The sequence below is a fragment of the Piliocolobus tephrosceles genome, unplaced genomic scaffold (genome assembly GCF_002776525.5).
Source record: "Piliocolobus tephrosceles isolate RC106 unplaced genomic scaffold, ASM277652v3 unscaffolded_44885, whole genome shotgun sequence".
In the NCBI taxonomy this organism is placed as follows: Eukaryota; Metazoa; Chordata; class Mammalia; order Primates; family Cercopithecidae; genus Piliocolobus; species Piliocolobus tephrosceles.
In genome coordinates, this window is record NW_022329737.1 from 1 (window position 1) to 9,487 (window position 9,487).

The window sequence follows — 9,487 nt, forward strand, 5'->3', positions numbered from 1 at the left end:
TGGGCACTCAGCTATGCCGGGCACATCAGTATCTCCTTTAGGTTCTCATGACAGCCTTTCAGGGTGGATAACAGCCTTGGTTTTCAGATGAGGAAGCTGAGGCTCAGAAAAGTTAAATAACCTGCCAAAGAGCTAGCAAGAGGCAAACCAGTATTCCAAACCAAGTCCATGTGAACACCTAATCTGTGTAGTATCCTAGGGAGGAGGAAAGGCAGCAGGAACTTTGAAGGTAAGAAGGGGCGAGGGTTGGGGTTTTACCATTCCCACCACCCCAGAATACACTCAGGGTATTCAGCTCACCACAGTGTTGGTGCAGATGGAGTTTGGGTCACAGCCACCATTGTTGCCGTCGTTGCATTCATCGATGTCATTGCAGACCTGAAGGGGCAGACTTTGGGTGGAACCAGACCTATGGTGGGTCTCCTCAGATACTGCAGAGGACACTGGTATGGCCTTATCTGTGAACATCAACATTAAGCCCAGACCCAAAGCCGATGCAAAGCCATCCATGTCCCATTCATCACAAGGGTCCCATGTCCAACCCAGAAGCCCCTGGCCTCTACAAGGCCAAGATCCCTTGTCCACACACACTACCCAGTCTGACCTGTTTGCTGGCCCGGGCATAGTCAATGCCCACACCAGACACCTGTGTGCCCTTGTACCCTCGAGGACAGGCCTCACAGTGGAAGCCGGGCATGGTGTTGATGCAGCTGGAACCCGGGAAACAGGGGTCAGCGTGAGCACACTGGGGACCAGATGAGAAGGCAGAGGTCAGGCCACCCTCTGGGAAACTCAGGCCCCTGCCTGTGATCCATGAACCATTGCTCCAGGTCTCCCCTTTGTGCAGCTCTCCCCACACAACCGCCCTGTGCTCCTGGTCCCCACCCTGCTTCCCTCGGGGTTCCCTCTCTCCCTCCCCATGCGCCTGGTTTCCATCTCAAGCCTCCCCTGCAGTTTCCCCAGCTCCTTCCCTGTGTGGCCTTCAGTCTTTGCCCCAGGCCTTCTGTCTCTCCCATCTTGCATTTCTCTTCTTGCCTCTGACCTCTCCTAAACTCCAAATTCCTCTCCTCTGGACCAGCATTTATCCCACCCTCTTGGGCTTCTCCTGACATCCTCACCCCAGTTTTCTGTACCCTTCTGGGCTCTGCCCTCCCCCACCTCATTGATATCACTGCAGTGGGTGCCGTTGCCCTGCAGGCCGGGGGGGGCAGGGCCCACAGCGGTAGCCTGGGTACTCGTACACTTCCATGCAGTCCACGCCTCGGAAGCAGGGATTGGGGCTGCAGTGGGAACGCTGCTCATGGAAGCCTGAGGGGTGGACACAGTCAGAGCTACCCGGTGGTCACTATTTAAGCCACGAGAAGGGAAAGCCAAAGCCATTGGGTGGGGAACTGTCATCTGGAGCCTCCCCTGCTCTCCCACTCACCGCACACCTGACACTCCATAATGGTGTTTCGGATCAGGGACATTTCCTTCACCTGGAGAAGGATGGGGAGGCGTCAGCACTTGACATCTGCCATCCCACCCCAGAATCAGTGCCACCCTTCACCGGCCCACCCAAACCTGGTCTCGTATATCATCCCGCAGCTCCACCAGGATCTGGTTGAAGAGGGTGAGTTGGGTGACCAGCGCCTTGGTCTGCTCCCCTGTCAGGACCCAGGGTGTGTGGGGCTCAGTACTGGAGCACCAGTCCTGGGCCCTCCATGGGCAATAAGCCTGCACATGCCACGGCTGCCCACCTCTGCCTTTAAACCTACTACACTCCGGACTGAAGAGGACTTAGTTTCAGGCAGCTGCCAGAGCCTGGGGCCTCCTCCCCCATCCCTGCTTCCACTTCAGTGTGGCCTACTCACCTAGAATGGAGTGCAGTGCATTGGTCACTGGAGAGGAGAAGAAAACATAGTCAGAGGGGTGAGGTGAAGTGAAGAGAGGCCTGGCTGGTGAGGAGGAAGAAGGAAGGTGAGGATAGGGACAGGGCTGGAGCCCCAGAATAAAGATGGGGTGCTGGATACTGGGAGGGTAGAGCTGGCAGACAAGCAGTGCTAGCTTCTTCCACAGGGCAAAAGGCCCTCTAAGGGAGTTGCTTCACAGGAAGTCAAAACCCAAATCCTCCTGGTTCCTAGGCATAGTAATGGCAGAAGGGATGGACCCAAAGCAGGGCCAGGGCCCCAGTACATCCCATTCCCTTCTGTTTTTTTGTTTTTGTTTTTTTTTGAGACAGAGTCTTGCTCTGTTGCCCAGGCTAGAATGCAGTGGCGTGATCTCAGCTCACCACAACCTCCACCTCCCGGGTTCAAGCGACTCTCCTGCCTCCACCTCCCAAGTAACTGGACTACAGGTACCCACTACCATGCCCAGCTAATTTTTTGTATTTCTTAGTAGATATGAGGTTTCACCATGTGGGCCAGGCTGGTCTTGAACTCCTGACCTTGAGTGATCAGCCCACCTCGGCCCCCCAAAGTGCTGGGAATACAGGTGTGAGCCACCACACCCAGCCATCCCATTCCCTTCTTCAAGAGCTCTCCCTCAAATATCTGGGGAGGTTTTATTTAGTTGAGAGCTTCTGAACATCCCTGTCAGAGAGAGCAGGCAGATGGGCAATGCTCAAAGAAATTGCTGGTGACAGCCGCCAGTGGGAACTATAAAAGACTCGAGACCAGCTCGCGCACAGTGGCTCACGCCTGTAATCCCAGCACTTTGAGAGGCCAAGGTGGGTGGATCACTTGAGATTAGGTGTTCGAGACCAGCCTGGCCAATGTGGTGAAACCCCATCTCTACTAAAAATACAAAAATTAGCTGGGTATGGTGCTGGGCGCCTGTAATCCCAGCTACTTGGGAGGCTGAGGCAGGAGAATCACTTGAACCCAGGAGGTGGAGATTGCAGTGACCCAGATTGCACCACTGCACTCCAGCCTGGGCACAGAACAAGACTCCATCTCCAAAAAAAAAGAAACAAAGAAAAATACTCGAGACCAGTATCTCTTGGTCAGCCAAGACCAAGCAATTAACTAATTCCTCTCTTGGATCGCTTTTTTTTCTGGGATGGCTGTATTGGAGATTGTGGAGTCAGGTAAAAGATTTGGAATAACAGGGTTAGAAACCCTAAGAACAGGTGAGCCAAAGGAATGGGTTTTAAGGGAGAGGGAGGTCAAGAAGACAGGAGTCACCAAAGGCCACAGGACCCATGGTCCAATGTCAGCAAACAAGTCTCTGTGTTACCTGCACTGTGGATGGACTCGTCCCCTTGGAATGGACACTCACTCAGGGCTCCTACCCGGGCCATGGACCCACCCAGAATAATTTTCATAGATTCCACAAAGCCCTGGGGGGATAGCAGCAGAGTAAGGTGGGAAGGTCTACTAACCCCTTCCCCAACTGGTGCAAACTCTATTTCCACAGAACTCAGAGGTTCCTCCCGGCTCACCTGCATCCTCAAATATGCCTTCTGTCCAGTCCTAATCTCCAGCCCATCGACCTCTGCTGGAGGAATGGGGGCCAGTGCTGGGAGGCCTGCATGTTGGTCACCCAGTTTGCAGTCCACATAGAGATGTAGAGCAGGGCTGGGTCTGGAGGGACCTCGGAGTCGCAGGAGAACTGTGTGTGTGCGACCATCGGCCAGGCCTGCTTGCTGTAGGTTCACGGCGTGGACTTTGCCATCCTCCCGCTGGTATCGCACCAGTACTGCCCAGGAGGGGAGATCAGTATGGGTGCTATCCCCTTCCCCCTGCCTCCCAGCTGAGCCTTGGATCAACTCTGCTGGATACCACATCTTTAGGGCCCCCATCCCTAATTCTACTATGTAGCTGTCAACACCTTGTATGTAATAGGTACACAATAAATGTTTCTGAAATTGGTTTAGAGGCCAGGCACAGTGACTCACACCTGTAATCCCAGCACTTTAGGAGGCCAAGGTGGGCAGATCACTTGAGGTCAGGAGTTCGAGAACAGCCTGGTCAACATGGTGAAACCCTATTTCTACTAAAAATACAATAGTTAGCCAGGCGTGGTGGTGGGCACCTGTAGTCCCAGCTACTCAGGAGGCTGAGATAGAATCGCTTGAACCCAGGAGGTGGAGGTTGCAGTGAGCTGAGATTGTACCACTGCACTCCAGCCTAGGTAAAAAAGCGAGACTCTGTTGGAAAAAATAATTGGTTTAGAGACAAATACTTTCTTAGTATTCATTGGTATCAGATGACTCTGTCCTCTCCTATGGTGACAGCTGGTTCTGTGGCCACTGAACTGTTCCAGGGATCTGAAAGACCTTTCTATATCACCGCTGAGGCACAGAGACATGCCTCACCCTCCCTCCAAGCATCCCCAAGTACAACCTCCCATCCCTACAAATATCAGGACTCAAGCCTCACCCTATTGTTTGGTACATGGCCTCTTAAAGCACCTTGTAAGCACCCCATACCAGGCGCCCCTGATGTCTGGGCACAGCCTGATGGGACCTTGGTACCCAGTGGAGGCCAAGGAGAATGAGGAAGCACTTGTGAAGTAGGGATGAGGGAGAATGCTTAAAAGAGGTCACCATTGCAGGAAAGGAGATGCCCACCAGTCACCTTTGTTGATCTTGCCTACAACAGAGGCCTCCAGCCATCGCGTGTTGTCTTGGCGAGAATAGAGGCCAAAGAGGACACCACCCTGCTTGGGGGGCAGGCGGAAGGTGGACAAGAGGTAGATGTCCCCAGCAGTGAGCAGGGCTGTCCGGATCTTCTCCGCCACAGCTACCATCTGCCGAGACTCGCCCACCGTCAGCAGGTCAATGACTGGTCAGGCAGGGGTTATCAAGGTTAGAGAATGGGATCAAATGCTAAGGTATGCTCACCCCTGAGCCCACATCACCCCCTACTCCCATCACCAGGCAGTGTTAGTCACCTCAAAATTCAACCCTTGGCTGGGCACAGTGGCTTGCACCTGTAATCCCAGCACTTTGGGAGGCTGAGGCGGGTGGATCGCCTAAGGTCAGGAGTTTGAGACCAGCCTGACCAACATGGTGAAACCCCGTCTCTACTAAAAATACAAAAACAACAACAACAACAAAAACTAGCCGGGCATGGTGGCGGGCGCCTGTAATCCCAGCTACTCAGGAGGCTGAGGCAGGAGACTCGCTTGAACCTGGGAGGCAGAGGTTGCAGTGAGCCGAGATCACGCCACTGCACTCCAGCCTAGGCAACAAGAGTGAAACTCCGTCTCAAAAAAACAAAACAAAACCCCAACTCTTGTTGCTCTCAGAAGACAGAGCCGCTGTGCCTTCCTTTCCCCATTATTGCCTATTACCACCTTCTGGGAACCTGCAGGTTTGAGGCGCACTTGGAAACACAGAAACAGCACCCCACACATTTGAGATGCCCCCACCAGGTGGCGCAAAGGAGATGCTGTGCTGATCCCCCTCAGGAGTGGCACCTGGTTCCCACAACGCAGAAACGGGAGGCAGTTTCTCTTTCCACTCCTGGATTTGGCTCGTTCCACACCCTAGTTCCCCTCCTCCCATCCTAGGGGCACAGCACACTCGCTCTGGATAAGAACAGTTGCCCACCGAGGGCTCTGACCCTCCCACCATCTGGGCTATCTCCCACGGGAATGTAGGACCCAGCTCCTCTGCCTCCTGTGTCCTGGCCAATCTGTGGTTTTCCCTCCAGCCAGTAAAGAATCTATGCCTGTGTCATCTGCTCCAGCTACCTCTCCCACATCCATTGGCCCATCCCACCACCAGACCTCCGGGAGAGCCCAGGCTTCTTGGTCCCCACCCCCGCCCTGTCCTTGGGCAGCCAGGAGCCCAAAGGGATGAAGCCCAGGGACCTACAGTATGCCCACCTTCAGGCTGCTCTCTCGGACCCTAGGGTGCCTACAGATGCTCAGGAACCACCCCAGCCAGGCAGCCTGGGCATCCAGTTCCTGAGTCCTCTGCCCTGGCCTCATGCCTGACCCTGGCCCGTTCCAACTCCCCCACTACTCTGTGGTGCCCACTCCTGTCCACCAGGCCATAATTTCACCAACCCTAGGCAGTCTAACGTTTTCCTCTGGCTCAATTTCTGGACTCTTCCCTCTCCCCTTACCCACATGCTCTCTGCTACTTGGGTTGAGGGAAAATGGGGAAGACGCACAGAGTGATCTAAGAGGATGGAGACAGGCTTACCCTGCAGGTCCTGACTGGCAGATGCGAAAGAGCAAAGGAGGAGAAGAGCCAGGGCCCCCCGAAGTTCCTGCGTCTCCATGCCTTTCAGCCGGCTCACTACCCCTGGCAGGCAGGCAGCTGGGAGGGGAAAAGGCTAGGCGGAGAGAGCAGGAGCCGGGGGGCGGAGGGACAGAGTTGGAGGGGGGGCCAGCAGGCGGGTGAGGGGGGGCTGAAACAAAGAGCTGCCAATCACCCTAGAGGCATCATCAGCTCTGGGAACCAGGGGCACTGGGAAAGAATCCTGGAGGCCTCCCTGCCTTCTACCTCTCCCTAATGATCCTCCCCCAGGTGCCTCCCTCTCCGCAGTCATCACATTGTTGGGGGTCTCCGCACACAGCACTACCGAATGCTGTTTTCTGGAATCCACGATTGTGGGAGGCAAGCACCCCTGGCAGGGGCAGTGCTAGACAGTGGGCATTATTCCACAGCTGGCAGGAAAGGATGCCAAGGGAGTGGCCGAAACTAGCTTGCTATAGTGCCCAGGGATGCCCACATGGCATGAAGTTAGATGTTCTGGCGGAGCAAGTGCTCTTTATTAGGGGGAGGGTCCCCTGGTACGTGCCTGTTTCTCCATTTTCCCTCATTCCTAGGAAAGCTTGGGAGTCTGGAAGCGTCTGACGGGAACTGAAGGGAGAATCTAAAGCAGTGGTGAGGTCGGAGTGAAGAAACCAGGAAAGAGGAAAGGGACACCAGGGACAGGCGTAGAAGACCAGGGGGACAGGCGAGGAGCCAAGGACCAGACTGTGGAACACTGTGGGTACTAGCGGATGGGCCGTGACCCGGATGAAGCAGAGGTGCGCCTGAGTTCCCGTTACCTAAGCAACAGCCTGCGAGCCGCTCTTCCCCTCCCCCACCCAAGCCCCAGCCCGGCCTTGCCTCCGGACGCCGCCACCGCCCCTGTTTTGTTTCCATGGCGACAGGCGGCGCAGGGCCCGCTCCAAACATAACGCGCTGTGGAAAACATGCTGCTCGGGGGACCCCCCCCGCGCAGTCCCCGCTCGGGGACGAGCCCCAAGGGGCCCCGGAGCAGTACAGGCCACGTGCAGTTTGGCAAGAGCCCTCAGACCTGGCCCAGGCGCACAAGACCCCGCTCTCCTGAGCCTACTGCGCCTTCAGGGGCTCCGGGCTTCACTCAGCCGAGGCGCCGTGACTCGCTGAGTCGCGCCGGGCCGCCAGCGCTGTCCCGCTACGTGGGCCACCTCTGGATGGGCCGGCGGCCGCCCTCCCCGGAGGCCCGCGGCCCAGTCCCCCGCAGTTCAGCTGCCAGTCGGACCAGAAGGAGCCTCGCCTCCCCGGGGACCTCCCCGGGCCCCCTGACCGCAACTACCGGAGGGGCGGTGGTAGGGGGCGGGTCCGTGCAGGGCAGGGCAGGAGCACACAAGGAAGTGTTTCCGGGACAGAGGGCGGGCAAGATGGCGGCGCCCATGGAGCTGTTCTGCTGGTCAGGGGGCTGGGGGCTGCCCTCAGTGGACCTGGACAGCCTTGCCGTGCTGGTGAGGGGTGGCGCTGGCGCACTCTGTTGTGCCCTGATGACTGGGGAGGGGGCCGAACTAGCCGGGCATCCAAACTTTGCCAGGGCTATTCAGCACGGGCGCAGTGGGGGAAACTGAGGCAGTCAAAGAGTGTTCGTGGCCGATATGGGCTCAATGCCCTATGCTGTAGATTTCTAGGCTTAATGCAGCAATGAAAAGAAGCCTGGTTGGGAGTTCAGGTGATGGGTTCTAGTCCTTGCTCATCCACTCACTGGCTGTGTGACCTTGCGGAGATCCTTTCTCTTTGGGCGTTTTTTCTCCATTCGCAGGTTTACTAGGCAGGACTCTCTCAGGGACCCACTCTAGCTTGGAATTCCTGCCTTCTCCTCAACCCCCTTTTCCTCTTCCTCCTCACTTAACAGCATTTACTGAGCCTATTGTTTGTTGGACCAAACGACTCACAGCCAGGCTTTGTAGAAAGAGCTTAGCAATCAGACAGACTCGTTTGCTTGATTTATTCATTGACTCCTTGCTTTAAAGAGCATCTATTAGATTTCTTCCAAATATTAAATATTGCCATGCAAAGATGAATAAAATATGTTCCCTCCGTTTGAGTTTACAGAAAGGCAGATAGGTAAGCAAATAAATATAATAAAATATTCACGTATAAGTAAAATAGGAACAGATCATAGATACTGCCAAAGAGAAAGGCATGGTCAGTGCTTCCAAGAAGAGGGATACTAGTTAGGAAAAGCTTCTGAGGATAGATGTCCACTAAGTAGATGGCAAGGGAGGAGAAAGAGGAAAGGATTTTCCTGGCTGACCTGTAATCACAGACATGTCTGTAATCTCTCTGAGCCCTGTGTTGCCCATTTGCAAATATAAATGGTAATGACTCCCCCCTTTTTTTCAAGACTAAGATACTAAGTACAGGGAATGGCACATAAGGTATTCAATAAATGTTATTTCTCTTCTTGATACTGCTGTGGGGGCCATGGCCCTGCCTTTCTGACTTCTGCTTCCTTCCCTGCAGACCTATGCCAGATTTACTGGTGCTCCACTGAAGGTACACAAGATCAGCAACCCCTGGCGGAGCCCTTCAGGTACCCAGTGTCCCTTGGGGGTAAGGAAGGGTATGTACAAGGAGAAAAGCAGGAGATAGGTAGGAATGTGTTGCAACTATGTATGACTAGGCAGCTAAGGGTCTGGTTGGTAGGTGTACTTCTCTCTCAATATCAGGAACTCTGCCTGCCCTTCGGACCAGTCATGGAGAGGTCATCTCAGTTCCACACAAGATCATCACCCACCTTCGAAAAGAGGTAGGTGACTTGGATAGAGGGGGCTACCAGTAAGAGAAGTTCAGTCAATTCTGTACAATACACATTTATTGAGCACCAGATATATGCCATGCTAGATGTAGGTGACCCAGAGCATCAAGGAGCAATAGTCTGCTGGAGGAGACACACACACACAGTGTCACTGTGATGTATTAAAGCAGTCGGCAGGAGATGAAGCTCAGGGCACTGTGGGGATATCCAGAGGCACAGTACCTTCTGCCTGTCAGGTAGGGAGGGAGAGGAGCACAGGCTGAAGGAGAGTAGAAGACAGCAGTTGGCCTCTGATGGTGGCACTGGAGAGAGATTTCTAAGGGCCACTTCCCTGTTTCCAGGGACTAGGTTGGGCCAGATATGGGGCTCAGGATGGACAAGACTTACAGCTAGGTTGGAGAAGATGAAAGAGCATTACTAGAGGAGTGGGGAGGCCTAGGCTCTGCTCTTTACTCTGCCATCGACTATGTGATCTTGGGCAGGCCACATAACCTCTCAGGGCTGGCACT

The 9,487-nt window shown here is 54.7% G+C and overlaps 2 protein-coding genes across 3 annotated transcripts in view; one reads left to right on the forward strand and one right to left on the reverse strand.

Annotated features, from left to right (window-relative positions):
• Window positions 1-81: 81 nt before the first annotated feature.
• LOC113224473 (thrombospondin-3-like) lies at window positions 82-6,911 on the reverse strand. The gene is given in 11 exon segments (XM_026453636.2): window positions 82-378; window positions 605-745; window positions 1,159-1,206; window positions 1,208-1,308; window positions 1,427-1,478; window positions 1,564-1,646; window positions 1,854-1,880; window positions 3,220-3,322; window positions 3,425-3,681; window positions 4,563-4,769; window positions 6,140-6,911. Coding segments are annotated over 11 exon segments (1,185 nt in total). The 5' UTR covers window positions 6,219-6,911; the 3' UTR covers window positions 82-291.
• The window catches only part of LOC111543756 (metaxin-1), an 11,387-nt gene continuing 8,810 nt past the window's right edge, over window positions 6,911-9,487 (forward strand). The window contains exons 1-3 of one of the 2 annotated variants that reach the window (XM_023213932.3): window positions 6,911-7,671; window positions 8,684-8,753; window positions 8,890-8,969. In XM_023213932.3, coding sequence (XP_023069700.2) covers window positions 7,141-7,671; window positions 8,684-8,753; window positions 8,890-8,969 — 681 coding nt within the window. In that variant the 5' untranslated portion in view covers window positions 6,911-7,140. The remainder of the gene's footprint in view (window positions 7,672-8,683; window positions 8,754-8,889; window positions 8,970-9,487) is intronic. The other variant, XM_026453635.2, reaches the window with a different exon arrangement.